Source organism: Calidris pugnax, unplaced genomic scaffold (genome assembly GCF_001431845.1).
Source record: "Calidris pugnax isolate Ruff unplaced genomic scaffold, ASM143184v1 scaffold44, whole genome shotgun sequence".
NCBI classification, from domain to species: domain Eukaryota; kingdom Metazoa; phylum Chordata; class Aves; order Charadriiformes; family Scolopacidae; genus Calidris; species Calidris pugnax.
In genome coordinates this window covers 22,840,066-22,856,541 of record NW_015094506.1, presented here as the reverse complement: position 1 = coordinate 22,856,541, position 16,476 = coordinate 22,840,066, and the positions used below count along the sequence as shown (strand labels likewise).

At 42.3% G+C, this 16,476-nt stretch overlaps 1 protein-coding gene across 2 annotated transcripts in view; it reads left to right on the top strand.

The window, feature by feature from the left end:
* Positions 1–15,859: 15,859 nt before the first annotated feature.
* TBC1D30 (TBC1 domain family member 30) overlaps positions 15,860–16,476 on the top strand; it is a 30,809-nt gene continuing 30,192 nt past the window's right edge. The window contains exon 1 of one of the 2 annotated variants that reach the window (XM_014964126.1): positions 15,860–16,231. In XM_014964126.1, coding sequence (XP_014819612.1) covers positions 16,072–16,231 — 160 coding nt within the window. In that variant the 5' untranslated portion in view covers positions 15,860–16,071. The remainder of the gene's footprint in view (positions 16,232–16,476) is intronic. The other variant, XM_014964127.1, reaches the window with a different exon arrangement.

Here is a 16,476-nt window from a genome sequence, read left to right as displayed (position 1 = left end):
GATCAGATGTCTCATAACATAGGGCAAACACTTGTGTACATGTGTAACAATTCATGCAGGTCAAATTATGTGTGTGGCTTATCTGTCTTTTTCCACTCACTTCCCAGTAGTTTGGTGTTCTCTTGCAGTTGTATATATATTTTTTAACCTGGAACACCTTGGTTGCTCTGTTTTTTTGGTTTTTAGTGTTTTTTTTTTTTAATTTCTTTATGAAGAATTGAGTTATGCAGTGAATGGTGCTGCTATGGCAATTTTGCCCTATGCCCCCCACCCTATCTCAAATCTCCATTGTTATAAGTTAGGGGCCAAATTTTAAGCGCGTATTTTCTTTTCATGTTCTGCACTTTAAAATCTGAAATATATATTAGAGGAGGATGTTCTGTATTAAAAATTAAAAATAACAATTTCTGTGCAATTTCCAGTGTTCATTTGCAATTTAAAGACAGACTATCATGTACTTGTTCTGTTCAACTCTAATTTAGGTTTCCAAGTGGATTTCCCAGTTGGTCATTCATTTAGAAAACCATGTCTCATTTTCAAGGTGTTGGTCTAATACATTTTAAATTTAACTCAGTTTCTCTGATGTTTGAAGCCAGATGAGTCTGCTTCAGTAACCTTTTATAGCAATAGATATTTAATTGATCTGTCAAAAGTATGTTCCTCCTTTGATGTGGTTAAAATAGGAGGTTTACTTCTTATGCAGTCTGATTTCATGTGAGTCATCCTCAAATGACTCAATTGGCTGCACGTTTCAGTTCAGTAGCTTTCCTATTGCCTCATCTATGTTTGTGTCCTTGTTTACAATACTAGTCTGTACCCTTCGTGGGTGCAAATGAATTTGATCCTTTAAATTGATGCTGTAGCTTTTTGAAATGCATATTTAAGATATGTTGCTTGTGGCTACTTCTTGTTTTTCCTAATTAATTGTTCTTACTTGATCTTTTGCCCTTTGAAGCCTCTTGGTGGGGAAAGGGACATGGAATGGAACAGAATCATAAGCTTGAAAATGTGATGGTCATCTTGTTTGTTTAAACTGTTGCCAAAGGTTGGCTGAATTATCTTTACAATCGGTTGCCTACTTGTAGCAATACGTGTATAAATAAATAGAATGCTGATTTTTAATTATTGCTATTTTCATCAAACTGTTAGTTATGCTGCACAGAGTGGAGGCTTTCTATGTTACTGATGACTCAATATGTGGAGGTGGTCTGAGGATTGGTTAGCAAGGATTTTGTCACCCATTTTATGTCCTGGGCTGGTTTGCAAGGAGTGAAGTAAAAGCATAGTTAGAAAAGGAGAGAACCTGTATTGAGGGATGCTGGAGCTTGGCTCAGTGGGGATGGTGGCTGTGTGCCTGGTCCATAAGCTGCATTAGGGCACTGGGCAGCAGTCCTTTTGATCTGGATGGTGAAGTTCACCTGCCAGTCCCTTGGGTATGTGCTGTGCATGAGGGAAAATGACTGTAGATGTTAAATGTGATCTTAACTGGCTTGTTCACTGTTACCCAGCATTATTAGTAAGTTGTGTGATGCTTAAAAATATTCCTGGAGAACCCTTCAAAAGAGCCATCTATAGTGGTGAATATAAAATTAAATGCCATTTGATTATTGTATTTCATTCAGCTTCAGCCAGCCAGGATTCTGGGAAACCTGAAAGCTTATTCCTTTGCAATAGGAGCCTGAACTGAGAAGGATTACTTTCCTTTTAACACTGGGCTCGGAGCAGAAGGGCTGCAAACAGCATCATTCATTGCTGTCCACCAGGTCATGAAGAACTGTTTCAATGAGTAGGTGTGTGTCATGTTTAGTGTTTGTCAATGTAAATTAGATTGTGTGTTCTGGGTATCTGTTAGTGAGTCTGGGAGAAAGAGGAGAAAAGTGAGTGTTGTCAAACATAATACCAACAGTGTGGAACACTGAACGTGATGTTGATGCTTTGCAAGGGCAACATTTTTTGTTTATAAATGCCACTGGGAGATTACTATCATAGTGTTTTATGCAGTTTGGGAAGTTATCTGCACAGAAAGTGACATCTCTCTGTAAAAGGCTGACAACTAATCACTAACTGAAGACTCCTAGGGAGATTTTAGGTAGTGTGTTCCGTGCTTACTTTTCTTTGATGAGAATATCATCTTGGAACTGGTCTTTGAGCAGCACGGCCAGGATGCTGACACTCAAGGAAGCAGTGTGAGGGGAAGTAGTTTAACAGAGCAGCAAGTCAGTAAAATTCTGCTACAACAGCATGCTGTTCCATTGCCCCTCACAGGATGTTCTTCTAGAGAACTATCAACTAAGTTCCCAGCCTTAAAGTGTATTTTTGCTGCTGGTGGAATGTGCACACAGAGCATGGATCTTGTAGGTAATGAGTTTTGACATTTTTGATCACTTGATGAGCACTAGCATTGGTAAGTGCTATGGGGAGAGACCACCCTACTTTGTTGTCTCCAGCCACCTCTTCACAGTGGTAGCCCCAGAGAGCTGACTGGTGTGTGAGTCCACAGAAGCCCTTGGCTGGCTAATTTGAAATATCTCAGCTGACTGCCGCCTTCTTTTGCTGCTATTTTCCACTGTAAAAACAAAGCTGTATTATAAATTCTGAATTGGCAAACTATCCAATGAGCTTCCTACAAAATTGGCAAATTGTGTGATTGTGCAGATTTAGTGTCTCTCAGAGGCCACATTGGGGCTAATTTCAGTTTATTGACTCCTAGGATGAAGTAAAGCTTATTTCCTTTTCCGGTGTTAAAAAGGAGATACTATTTTTCTCTTTTTTCCTAGAAAGGAAGAGGCTGGATTTGCCATCTGATTTGGTCATATCTCGACTGAAAAGTTCTTGTGGTCTGTGCCACTGCAGAATATCAAATTCAAAAGATGGCAAGAACTAGTGCTTAGAGAAATACAGAACCTGGAATCCTCACTCTGAGGGAAATTCTGCTTTAAGAATACAGCAACTAAAATATCTTGTTCCAGCACGAAAAAACACCCACTCAGAAAAGTCAATTGCTTATGAAGCAAAATTCAGAAAGCTTCCATTTTGAACTAAAATGCTTTGTTCAGATTTTTGGCACCTCACCCTTTTTCATTTCATGTTATGTAACGAGCCATTTTCAAGTAAGATGTTAAAATCTTTAATCCTAGAAAGATTTTAGAATTTGGAAAGATATTTTCATCCAAGATAACATTCTGCTGGGAAGGACTTTGCACTCCACAAGCTGGTATTTTATAGCACAGCTCTCCATTGAAGTGGGTCCCAACCAACTTTGTTACTGAGCTCTTTTAGCATTTAGAAAGATGTTTTCATCCAAGGTATCTTGGGGTGAGCGTGAAGTGGGGCTAAATTGACGTGCTAAAGTGTGTTGTGTAGGCATGTTCTGTAGTTGGCTTCAGCTGCTGAGGTGAAAGGGGCATCTGTAATGGTCACTTGAGGTGGTGAGAGCATCAGCCACTGCTAATCTAACTGCAACCAGTTTTCTTTCTTCCCCTTCCTTCCTCCCCAATAAATAGTTCTACAGTATTTATTTTTTTTTATTATATAGAAACTTGATAGGGTAGTAACAGCCGAATGTGGTTACAATGCAAAAAATTATTCCTGCAGAATAAATACTTCATTGCTTATCTTGGAACTGAACAGTAGATTCAATAAATCCTTCTGTAAGCAATAATCTGGCTGTTGAATCTAAAACTACTTTACAACAGAAAATGCAGATTGTTCAGTATAGGAATGTATAGATTGCAGAATTGCCACCAAATTCTTGTCCTGCAATATTTGGTATGGGATGTTGTAAATATTCCTTGTCAGTGTGCTAGCAGCTGAGACAAAGTGAAATGGTGGAGTTAGTGCTACACCTGAGACTGTGTTTATTTTGGGCATGCATACAACTCAAGAGATTGACTGCTTGGCTTCTTTTCCATATTCTTCTGTGCCACTGTAATCCTGGTGCTGTTGCAAAGTGGTGGCTGACCTTGTGGGATTAGTTTTGTGATGCATGCAGAGCTCTGAGTGCATGGAATTACACTTCTCACAACAGCTGTGCTGTGAAAAGTTGATGTATTGGATAGTACTTGTTACATAAAATACTTCCTGAGTATTAGAAATAGGGATTAATGTGATAGATTATTATGTGGGTTTTTTTTTTTTGATTACTTATCAAGTAAGACTTGGAGTATATATACAGTAATTTACCTGAGCGAAGTGGTTCTCAAACTAGTGATATCTTATTTCTCTAGTGCTGCAGAAACTTTGGAAGGGGGATTTGATAAGCACAAGCAGAGGCGTCATGCAGTCACCTGAAGGAAGGATGCTGCTGTTTGCTGACAACAACAGTCAGAACAGCCTGTTCTCCATCTACAGTCCCAGTCAGTCAGTCAGAATGTCAGAACTAACTGTCAGACGCTATTGTTCCCTCTGGCAGCTCTTCAGATGGATACCTCATCAGTGGTAAAGTTTGATTACTCTAATAGCTCCATGAAAAACTGGAAAAGCAAGGCTTTTCTTTAGTCACCCAGGGATTATTGTTGTTAGCTGAGGCGAGGTGCTGATTTCCAGGTAGGTTCAGGAGGAGCGTGACCCTGAGCTCATCCCGCTCCTGCCCTGGGGTAGGGCGATCGTTGGCCGGGGAGGGAGGAGCAGGATGCAGGGCCCAGCAGAGCAGAGGGCTCAGCCTGCAGGTCTCTGTGCGAAAGTAGTCACACACTTTGCCATGAGGGGTTGTCAGCATCCAGGGTATAACCCAGGAGTTCATTGCATTAATGGGGAACACGCCAGGAAGCCAAAGGCCACGTGTGAAGGAGTGATGTGCAAGAAGCGCACCTGAGTGCATTTGTATTTCACAAATCCTTCAGACGCACTTCTGAACCGATGGCAGATCCTGCTCTGATTCCTGCAGGTAGCGAAAAGCTACGGCAAACGTTGGACAGTCAAGATGTAAGGGTTTACTTGTGAATATAAGCTCACAGTGGGGGTGGCTGTGCGAGCTGCATAACTATAATACCACGTCATTGCAATCTTTAATCTTTCTCTGACAAGCTTTTGGATGTGGAAACAGCCCGAGAGAAAACGTTGTGCAATTAGATTGTGTGCATAGCCTTTCACACTTGTCTAGCTTAGCACTGCCTCCTCTTTTATTCTTCTGGGGATTACACTTAAGTGCGGGTAACTGTGCTGTTCTTTTTCCTCATGAAATGTTTTGGGGTTTTTTTGTTTGTTTGTTTGGTTGTTTTTTTTTAAACATTGTGAAGTTGTAGGAGGGTTAATAGGGCTTCACTGAAAAGGCCCAACAAGGTACATGGCCTTTAAGTAACACAGATGCGTTTTATCTCCGAATATGGTACACGCTAAACATTCTTTGGTTGATTTAGTCTTTGAAGAAAAGATTTCCTGGATACTGAAGATCAAATGGAGGATAACAGCTGCTTGGGATAATTAGTTCTAGGAATAGACTGATTTATGGAGCATCAGGCAGTGCTAGCAGCTATGTTTCTGCAGCTTTGTGAGATAAGCTTAACATTTAAAAACAAGGTGCTAGAAAAGTGGGCTATGAACTTAATCTGTTTGGATCAATAGTCCTGCTTATAATTCTGTGCTGGAGCAGCTCTGGAAGAAGAGTTAAATGAGAACATCAGATTTTAAAATGCTTTTCTCCTTGAAGCTGTTAATAACCTGCATTTGACTTACTGAGCAGTGAATGAGTGCTCCTCACGTACCCTTGAAATTTGCCAAGGAAGCCAAGTCCATGTTCCATCTCCATGTTACATCATCTTACTAAAATAGTTTCTAGAAAGCAAGCGACACAAATTTATCATTTATATCTCTTCCTTAGTAAAAATTGGAAACCTCTTGCTATATTTTGCCAGCAAGGAAACGGCTTCTAAATTTAGTTCCCTCTAAATTATAGTTACTTCCCTAAAATCACAGCAATCTGGTACTGATCAATATGTTTTCCATGCCATCCATACAATACATGTGGCCAAAATATAAAGCATGAACAGTTTTTGGTTCTTGGGTTGGGTTAGGCATCATTGGTAGCTAACGGTTTCATGTGGGTTTGGTTTTGGGTGGTTTTTTCCCTAATATGTTACTGTTAATTTCGTATCTCGTCTAATGGTCATTGGCAGCAATAGCTATTGGGTCTTGGATCCTGTGAGACTAAAGGAGATCAGAATGGGGAGATAATCAATATACACAGCTGATAATTTTTTTAAAAAAGAATAGTAATCTGAGGAATTAAATATTACTAGTATTTATAGTAATGCCTAGAGAGGCCCAGTGATGTCAGGGACCTAATGAGCTAGTCACTGGACAAACATGTTACAAGGCCCTCTAAAAACAAAACTTTTAATGAGACAAGACTACTTGAAGGCTGGTAGAAGAAGCACGTGCTCAGGGGAGTGAAATGGGTGCTCTCAAGCTATGCAGCAGTAAATAAACAACCAGAGCTTTGCTGTTACCAAAACTCATGCTTCCATGGTATTGTACATGTTCAAAATCAATTGTAATGGCTCAAGGCTTCAGTACTAAATGAGCCTTTGATTAATCCTAAACACGTTCAATAAACTTGTCCTGTAAGAGTGGGTTATGAACTGAAATTTAGTCATTACACTGTTGAGTAAAAAAGCTCGGAGTAGTACTGTTGTTGTGACTGATAACTGTTTTCTCCTCTTTGTCTTACTCGCAAGCTTCAGAAAAAAACCTGTCTCTGTGTCAAACTTGTTTAAATTACTAACGTGCGTACTTATTTTCAGGAAGGGGAGGTGGCAGTTTGAGGTTCATTTGCTTTGTTAGCTGCTTCCTTTTCCAACACTTGCAAAATGTGCTCTGCGAAGCTATGACCCATGTGGGAGATAAAGGGAATGATTATAGTGGTCTGGAGGACTTGGGGCTGCAGTAGCTTCACGTACGTGCAAAACTTTGTGGGAGGGTTTTCATTGCTTTACAGAACTTATGGCATCTGCAGATGGGAACCAATATATGTGTGATCAAAGGACTTGAGTGGTATTGGAGGACTTCCGTATTGACTAATGAAGATTTGTGGTTCCAAGAGCTCTATGAGACTTATATGAGCTTCTCTTGGAGGGAATCCCATTGCCCTCCCCAACTCCCAAAGGGATTTAGTTTCCATTCCTGTGTAACCGGGGCCGTGTGTACTGGGAGAGGGAGGATCCGTGCTGGAAGCAGGACTCTGTTATCCTTGGCCAATGCAGGAACAACCTGTCTCTTTGCTATGTCTCTAATGAAAGCCTTGCACAGCCTGAGCCTAGTCTTTGATGGATGTCCTTATCGTTGCTGCAGAGCAGGAGTAAACAACATATAAAAACTTTTATGTATAAACATGGCCCCATTCCTATAGTGCTTTGGGGTTGGCAATTTTTCTAACTTTGCCAATTAGTTTTTAATCTAAGATCTTTGATAGTGTTCTGTCTGTGCATAAATCTTGTCTTGGGGACATAGGGTGATTTTTGCTTTTGTTAATTATGTTGGGGGGATTAATATCTTGCAGTTTCTGAATTAGCAGTTCAGACCAATGAAGCTGGTGATCTACACTGTAAAATTCAATTTCTATGCTAAATGCTAAGCAAATAATCAGATTCTAATAAAGGAAGAGCAGCTCAGTTTTAGAGGTGGAAGCCTGCAATCTGCTATGATCTCCATTCTTCTGCAAACATCTTAAGCATGCCTACAAATCATACCTGTCAGAATTCTTTTTTTCATATATTGAATTCGTTTTTCTGTTAAATTGGTGATTTGTTTTTCAAAATGACCATGTAGTATTTAAGAGGGATTCTGAGGTGTGAATACTGGCCAAGATACGCATTTACTTTGTATTGTTTAGCAAGGTTAGGGAACATTTCTTAATTTTTGTAATCCCCTTTTCAGCAGTATTTTTATGTAGGCCTCTTCTTAATATGTTCCTTATCAAAGTAATATTTTTAATTCTGTGCTTCAGTAGAGAGTTAATTTCTCTGACAAAAAAAAAAAGGGGGGCATATGTTCCCTGAGACCTCACTTCAATTCATTACTTTGTATTTAATTTAAAAGATCCTCACTATATATTTTATTGAGCATGTAAGCATTGCTAGGACTTTTATTCCGGTTTTTAACTTTTGACTTTATGCTACTGGTTACTACAGCAGTTAAAATTTATTGTTACTTTAGCAGTCCTTGCATGACATGTCTTTTACCTTGCTCATGAGATGCAACTATCTGCTTAATGTAACTGCATATGATCTGCTTTACTGTTACGGTCAGCACATCAAGGAGATGAGTAAAATAAATTAAATTGACTCCCTGCCACCCCTTTTATTTTTTTCATCAGGACAACACAGATCACTGTGCTCAAACGGCAGTTATAACTTTAGAGTTTGTTTATACAGTTGAACCAAATCAGAAAAACAAAAAAGAAACCTGGATGCTGTTGTTTAATTCCACCCTCCCACCCCAATTTCACAACATGAGAAGGTTCATCCACTGACTTATCTATCATTTTTCTCTGACTAAGAGCTTGTTGGAAGCATTGGGGACATCGAAAGCTTCTGCAAACTTCCTCCCCCGCCACCCCCCGTCCCAGGTTTACTTTTGTCCTTTTGGAACACGTGTGTACATAGGTGTTCACAGGATTGCTAGGTGCCTAAACTTCCCTTATGGTCATTGCAGATCTAGTCTATGTGTTGCTCTCATTGCTTTAATATCCAAAGCTCTTCACAACCTACTCTTCTCTGTTGTCACATCCTTGTTATTTCTTGCTCAGTATTCAAGGTTAGCTCATGCCTCCTACCTCCATCCCACGCCTCACATTTTAAAACAAGCACCTTCTCAATTTCCCCCCATGCTGGTATTTCCTTGTAGATGTTTAGCCATGTTGAACTTGAGTTAATTAAAACCTAATCCCTCAGCCCTCTTATTGACCTGATGGTACCTCATTGTCCTTCTTCATGTATGTCCCTTGGTACTCATCTTTGCCATGAAGCCTACAGAAACACAACAGCAGCTCTTACGTTAACACCACTGTTCACCATGCTTTCCAGTATCATCTTGCTGTCTCCCTGTGCTCCTCCATATGCTGATGTGTTTTGGTTTCTCTTACTTCTTTCTTTTAAAGCAGGCAGTCTGGTTTTTTGCTGTGCTTGTGCAGCACTTACTACAATAATGCTGCAGCCCAGAACGAGGATTTATGGGCCCTGCAGTGAATACAAATAGTTTTAATAGAATATCAGGCTTACTCAGTTGTGCAAGTTTGTTGTCCTCTATTACTGGCATAATAAGAAGAACTAACTTACTCCTGTCTTGTGATCAGGCAATATTATATTTATACCCCTTTTTGTTTCTCGCCTGGATGGTTCCACATGATATCTCTGCCTTGTCCTTTCAGTGCAGCCACTGAACCCTGTGTTAAGATCAAGGTTTCCACATCGCATCTGTTCTGTAATGTCAGAGTGGATTTTTTTTGTTTTCCTTCTGAAATATTTGAGGTGCCTTTGATCTGTGGTATGTGATGTTTAAAAAACATGACTTGGTTTCTACTTTTCAGGAATTCTTTCAGTTCTCTCCTGTTAAGCTCTGGGAAGAGTCACTTCCCAGTGAAAGACCTGGAGTGAAATAGGTCACGGTTTGTACTCAGCCCATTGGCACCGGTTGCTGTCACTTGTGTGCCCAGGGTTGCTGCGTTATCAGCAAATTAAATTCTTCCATCCTCAAAACCAGTTTTTGCCTAGGAGCTCCAGGTGCTGCAGAATACCAGCTTTTTAATGGTGTGATGGAGAGAGTGAGTGAGGAGAGTTAATAATTTTGGTTGTAGGGACAGGTTTAAGAAAAGCTTGTAGATTATACTGCTGAGTGGTTTTCTAAAGAACTTGGGAAAATAGGGTCTTTGGACTGTAGTGGATTGTGCATAGGTCTGGCAGACAAGTACATGGCATTCTGCTGTTGCTGCCTTAGCCCTGGTACCCTGCCTTTCAAGTCTTTCTGCACTATTCTCATTCATGGAAACAGCTATGTTCTCACAAATGGAGAGAGGTTATAGGCAGATTCCAAGGGGTTACAGGCACATCTGTTCTTCTGTTTTAGCAACCTGTGATGCTTTGGGGGGCTTTCATATTCTCACCTGCATGACTATTGCATAAGCATCTTGTGCCACTCTTGAGAACAACCTACAAATTGAGGGACTGCAGTCAGCCTTACCTGCACTGATTCACCGCCGGCGAATGTGGTGCCTCCCTAGATGGGAAACTGGTCATTACAGCTCCATCCCATTGTGTTTGTAAGCTGCTAGAAACTGTTTTCACAACTGTTTTACAGATGCCTTCATGTTTTCACTGGTGATGGAAAAGTTTGGCATATTTCTCAGGCTGCATCTTATCTGCCAAAAATTTCAAGCAGCAATATGATTATGAATATTATTCAACTTGTAAATGCACTTGCTAGGTGTAACTGTCCATCACTCCCAAAAGATAAATTACAACACAATTTGTGGGTAGCTGAGGTTGAGGTGAAGGAGAGCTGGCTCTCTTGAAGAGACCTTCTCTTTCTCTCTACATTTGTCAACAGTCATCGATCCTGTCCTAGTGTATGCACATGTGTAGTACAGAACATAGGAGTGGATAGTGAGTATGGGAGGGAAGGAGCACAGTGACAAATACTAAAAATCATAATAAGGAATCTTGAGTCTGAAGTTCTGTCTTGGCCAAATCCTGATTGTGATAAGCTGAAGGATCATGTAGTGTGCATACAGTTGTGAGCTTCTTACAGGAGCTCTAATAGTAGTAATAGCCTTGCAGATTAATTTCCTGCTGAAAGATATACACTACACAGTGCTATTTGAATGATGTTCTCTACATCAGTCCTCAATAGATATGGCTAACAACATGTGGGCAATATTCTCTGTCAGGCATATTAGCTGTAGACAAGGCCTCATGGCCAGAGTGCACTCTCTAATACAAAAATACTCCAGAATACTCAAAAATACCCTCTAGTTTGGTTTAAATGCTCCAAGAACAAGGGGGCTGTTTTAGGGCTTCCTTCAAGAGAATGTGCTGTTAAAGAGTACTTACTGTGTTGTCAGTTTTTCAAGGGAAAAATAAGTAAGAAGGCTGTGTGCCTGATGTCTAGAGGAAGGGGAAGCATTGGACCAGAATCGAGCATGTTCGGATTTGTTTCTCAGCTCTGCTGCACGCTTCCTGAGACTAATCATTTCCATCTTGGTTCTCAGTTTCTGGAAATCATAAGTGTTATTTCCTGTCCATTGTGTAGTTTATGTTTGCGCTGATACCTTTCCTTTGGAGGCAAGGATTGGCTCTGCTCTTTTTGTCTGTGATATCTAAGATAGGACACAGTGAGGTCCTGACCTCTTTTGTGACATTTATGTACAAAGTGATACAAATGATGACTAATGCAATGGAAAAGTTTAAAATATTCATGCTGTGTTGATGACTGTGGCGCGTCAACACGCTGCACCGTTTTCCTGACTCCTACTTGTTGAAAGTCCATAAAATGAACCGTCTCTAGGCACAAACACAGTAGCAAAACTTCACTTTTGTATAGGTTCTGGAACCCTCCTTTGTCCAATAAAGACAACCCTGGATGACTTGTCTGAGAGCAAAGGCCAATTTGGTGGCAGAACTGAATCTGTTAGTATAAAATAATGGTTCTCCTTCTGCCTAATGCAGATCTGTCCACTCGTAGCCAGAGACTCCCTCCTCATGTGCTCGTGCAACTGTGAATATGCGAAACGGTGCTTTGGAGGTTCCCACAGGAGGTACAGCTAGCTGCTAGATCGGAGCATCTGCTCGACTCCAGTGTCTGGGGCAGCGAGTTGGAAACAGAGCCTGTAGAGCAGTGCTGGGAGCAATGGAGGTGATGCTCTCCTTGCAGGCTGAGGTGGGAGGAGCGCTGGGCTCTCAGGTTCAAGGACATGCACTGTAGCATCCTTCGGTGTCAAAGACCCAATGAGCCAGAGGCCTCTTTCCAAGCTGTCAGAGGTGGCTCCATCTCGTGCATTGGAGGAGTGTGAAACTCCAGGTGGGTCACACTTGTTTTTAGGCTTTTAGGATCAAGCAGAAAGAAGTGGAGCTGTTTTTAGCAGGGTGGATGTTTACTAATAGAACACGTCTAGAAGTGGGTAGGGTAGGAATTTTGTGCTCCAGTGGTGAAGATGGGTTAATGCATTTAACTAAATGTATTTAAAATAGATTCTCCTGGGAGAATCTCAAACTGCCTTATCCTTTCTTCCTTCCAAAGTGGACATATTTCATTCCATGTGTTTTCTCTTATACTTTACAAGTTGAAAGTGAAATCTTTCCTCTTTTGAAGCTCATGATGAACTAGAATGCACATCAGAACATGTGTTGGGTACAGATTAAAATTTCTTGATTTTTCTAAATTCTGCAGAGCTATTTTGAGCCAAATGGTAATTGGATTACGTTTCCTGGTAACATTTTGTGGGCTTTTAAAGGTTCTATATGGAACTGTGGGACTTGGCAGACAATGGCCCTATGATGTGGTCAATACAATAGGTTTTGCTTTGTGGTTGCAATAGATTTTTTTCCTCTTATCCTATTGATATATACATGGCTTCTGATATTTGCTGTATCAGCAGCTGGTGTAGTGATGCTGCCTAAACATAATTTCTAAAATGCTTTGGGATGAAATGTATGGCAATATTATCACACAATATATTTATTATAATATATTTTTTAATGGGTATGTGTTGCTTTAAGTATTTATGCTAGCACAGGTGTCCAGGATTGTGGCAAAAAAGCTTTCTCCCCAAACTCTCACCGTTTTACTGGGATGTTGTGAAGCGAATCAAATTTACAGGAGGTCTGTACGCTTTTATGTGAAATAAAGGGGAGGATGTGGAGCTCATGAAAGATAGTGACTCAGCTGAAGATGTCTTGACTTTTTTACTCTTTTGATTACATTCGGTCTTTGCACACATCAGAAGAGAAGCAGTGAACTGTACCTTCCATGAATCCTGGGTTTGGGTAGTTAAAGCTCCATGCAGACAAATGTGTCCTTTAACAGCGAGATCAGGCTGTGGCCCCGTTTCTGCTGTTCCTGTCGCTGCCCCATCTGCTTGTGCTCATTCTCCTTTTCTAGCTGCCTGACTCTTACCTCATTGTCCTGGTGCAGACAGAAGAGACAATGAATGAGAAGGTTTAAAGTAAATGGAGTTGGTTTCTCTGGGTTAGTACCTGGCAGTGATCAACGATCACTGTACGGCCGATGGTAACAATCGAGCAAGTTATACATGTGAACTAATATTCCTTATGAAGTATGCCATGCCTTAAAAAGCATAGTTAGCAGGTGGGGGTAAGACTGCAAAAAGTTACCAAATGAGGAGGTAAGGTTTTCAGAAAGTGACTCTGTTGTGTGGGAGGGAATAAGTGAGAAACTACAGAGGGGAAAAAAAGCAAAGTCTCAGGTTGATTATTACAAATTATCTGGAGCTGAAATATCTGGGCTAGCCAAAACCAGTTTGTTTTTTTTTTCCCCCAAGTCCGTTCTGAGTATCATCTGTCTTATCAGTAATTGCAGGTGAAGGCTTGTGGACATGGTCAGACCTCTCTGCAACTGGTGGACCAAACAAGATTCATGATGGCTGGTGACATCTTTGGGTTCAAATTTGTTGCATTTTCACCAACTTGAAATTACAGTGATTTGTCTGTGAGCTTGAGTGTTCCATACATCCTGAAATTTTGCCATCATTGAAGACTATTTACAACTTAACAGTGGTGAATTTATACAAGCTGCTGACATGTAGTGTCATGCCTAGGTGTCTGCAAGTCCAGGGAGTGGTGCAGGACGTGTCTCGCCACAGGCAAATTGGAGACTTTGCCTGATCAGTGGTTAAACCCCAAGCTTTCCTAAAAGCTAGGCTCTTGCCCTTAAGATATGTATATGTATGCTTAATGGGAGGCTAATCTGTGTCTCTAAAATCCACTCGTGCTAATGATCCAGTGAGTCATCAAACACATTAGTATGGCTTGGCTTCTTCATTTTGTCTCCTGGAGTTCATTTTTGCATTTTTTTTTTCTTAAGATTAATGTTGCATTAATTGGCTGGCATGTGGGAAGGCATCCTTAATGGTACGCTGGTCATTAGAATTTGCCATGGTCCAAGTCACAGAATGATTGTCCTGATTGTTTCCGGTTTTGTTACAGAGTGACAAAATGACAAGTAGGAGAAATAGCAGTAATGAGGACACTGAATTCTCACTTCGAGAGCTGGTTATCCTCATCAGTTAAATATTGGTGTCTGTCTTAGAGCTGATTTGCAATTGTTTAAAAATTGAAGGTAGCATATGATTATGTTCAATTTAGTGGGATGACTGATTCTCACTGTATGGATAATTAGTGCTTCCTGAAACTTTGGCTGTGGTTCCTGAGTCTTTGGGCAACGGTATGTGATGTTGGGCTAGCCAGTCTTGAAATGATCCAAGAACGATGTGGTGCTATTTGCGTATGCTGCTTAAGCAAGAGGAGAATAATATTAGAGAGATTACATGGTTATTTCTGTATTTAAACGTTTCTGTTACAGTCCCGTTGGTACAATCTGTACACCTATGGAGAAAAATTCATTTCAAATTTGATGCTTTAACCACTAAATCATCATCTCCAGCTGGCACTGAAATGAAGTGATTTGCATCATCTACATCAGCAGGGAAGTGTCACCTTTGTTAAAAAAAGAACCACCGACACACAGACTTAATTATCTATTCAGAGTGCAAGCTAGCAGCTCCAATGTAGTGACTTTTTTCCAAAGCCAAACCAGATATTTAAAGAGGCATGCTCAAAATCATGCTTCTGTGAAAAATTAACAGTAACTTCTAAAGATAGCTATAGCTGATCTTAAAAAAAAAGGATTGCTTCTGTGTTTTATATCGTGTATCTTTTATATAATTGACTTTGCGGCTTATCTGTTGCCAGTTTTTTCCTATATTTGTAAAGTGGCTGAGAAAAACATTTTTTTAATAAAGGAGCAAATTGTTGTTTCAAAGCTACAGATGTTGGCAGGTGGCCTCAGACTTCTCATAGGTTTGTCTTTAATCACACCACATTAGTAGGGCTCAATGTGCTCTCCTTCCACCAGAACGCTGAGTGGTTTAGATGGTAAAAGCTATCATTATTGCAAATACTTTTCCGTCTTGTCAATCAAACCACTAGACTGAAATTCTGTATCAAAGCCTTTTAAGGTGCCGTTAGCTCAGATGGCACTGGAAAACGCATCTGATAAAATGCTGTTGAATAGCTTCTTGTAACTGTTTAGTGCATGTATGGCACATCATTAGTAGTGGGTGAGTTTGCAGTTTAGATTCACAGAAAAGGCTGATATTTTAGTTGAGGATGTTCAAAGTCTCTGTGCTGGAAAGTCAGAAAACCACAGAAACTGTGCAGCCCGTCGGCTCTTGCTGCTGCTGGGGCTGTCCCCGCTGCAGGACCGGACCCCAGCCCGCCCTGGCTTTGAGGTGCTGTTACATCCATCCCTCTCCCCTTCCATGGTCTGGTAGCGCTTGTGGGACTCCTTCCCGGGACAGCGCTTTGAGCGGGGCGGTGGGGCACGTCCAGCTGTGGGCCAGAATCCCACATGAGAAGGCTTTTTGCTGGATGTTTAGCTCCTATAATTCTGGTCAGACGTTTCAGTATCGCCCGCTGTAGGAGTGAGACCTGTGCGGTGCTGGTGGTCTGTGTGCAGCCCGGGGATGTGCCGCTCTCACGGAGCCCTCTGCTCCCCCCCCGGGGCCGGGCTGCCCGTATTTCTAACGGGAGCTGCTGCTGCATCCCAGGTGGTGCTGGAGGAGGAGAGGCGAGGCTGCTGGTTTATTCAGGCGGTGATGCTAGGATTGTGGGCGGGAGCCTTTTTTTTTTTTTTTTTCTCCCTCCCTTTCTCCTCTCCTTGTCCTCCCTCATCTCTCCCGCACTTGGACTTCGCTGTCTCTGCACTGCAGATCCCCGCCAGCCGGGAGAGCCGCCGCCTCCCGGCCCGGCCGGACCCCCCTGCGCCCTCCCCGCCATGCTGCCCTCCCCGCCGCCCTAGGGACAGCTTTGGGGTACGGGTGGGGGGCGGCGGGCCGGGGCTGCCATGCGGCAGGACAGGCTGACGGGCTCGCTGCGGCGGGGCGGGCGATGCCTGAAGCGGCAGAGCTCGGGCGGCGGCGTAGGGACCATCCTCAGCAACGTCCTCAAGAAGCGCAGCTGCATCTCCCGGACGGCGCCGCGCCTGCTCTGCACCTTGGAGCCAGGTAACCCCTTCCCCCCTCCCCGGCGGGACGGCGGCCGCAATCCCCTAAGCGGCTTAGCGGGGGAGCGGGGCGGGGGATGGAGCGGGCCGCCGGCTCCCCGCGGGGGCGGCTGTGCTCGGCGGACGCGGCCGGAGGGCGATGAGGGCCGGGGGTAGGTGATGGAGGGGCGGCTGCGCCCCGGCGCCGACCTGAGGCAAATGGCCGCGCCTCGGCGGCCGCCGCTGCGCTGCTGGCGGCCTCGGCGG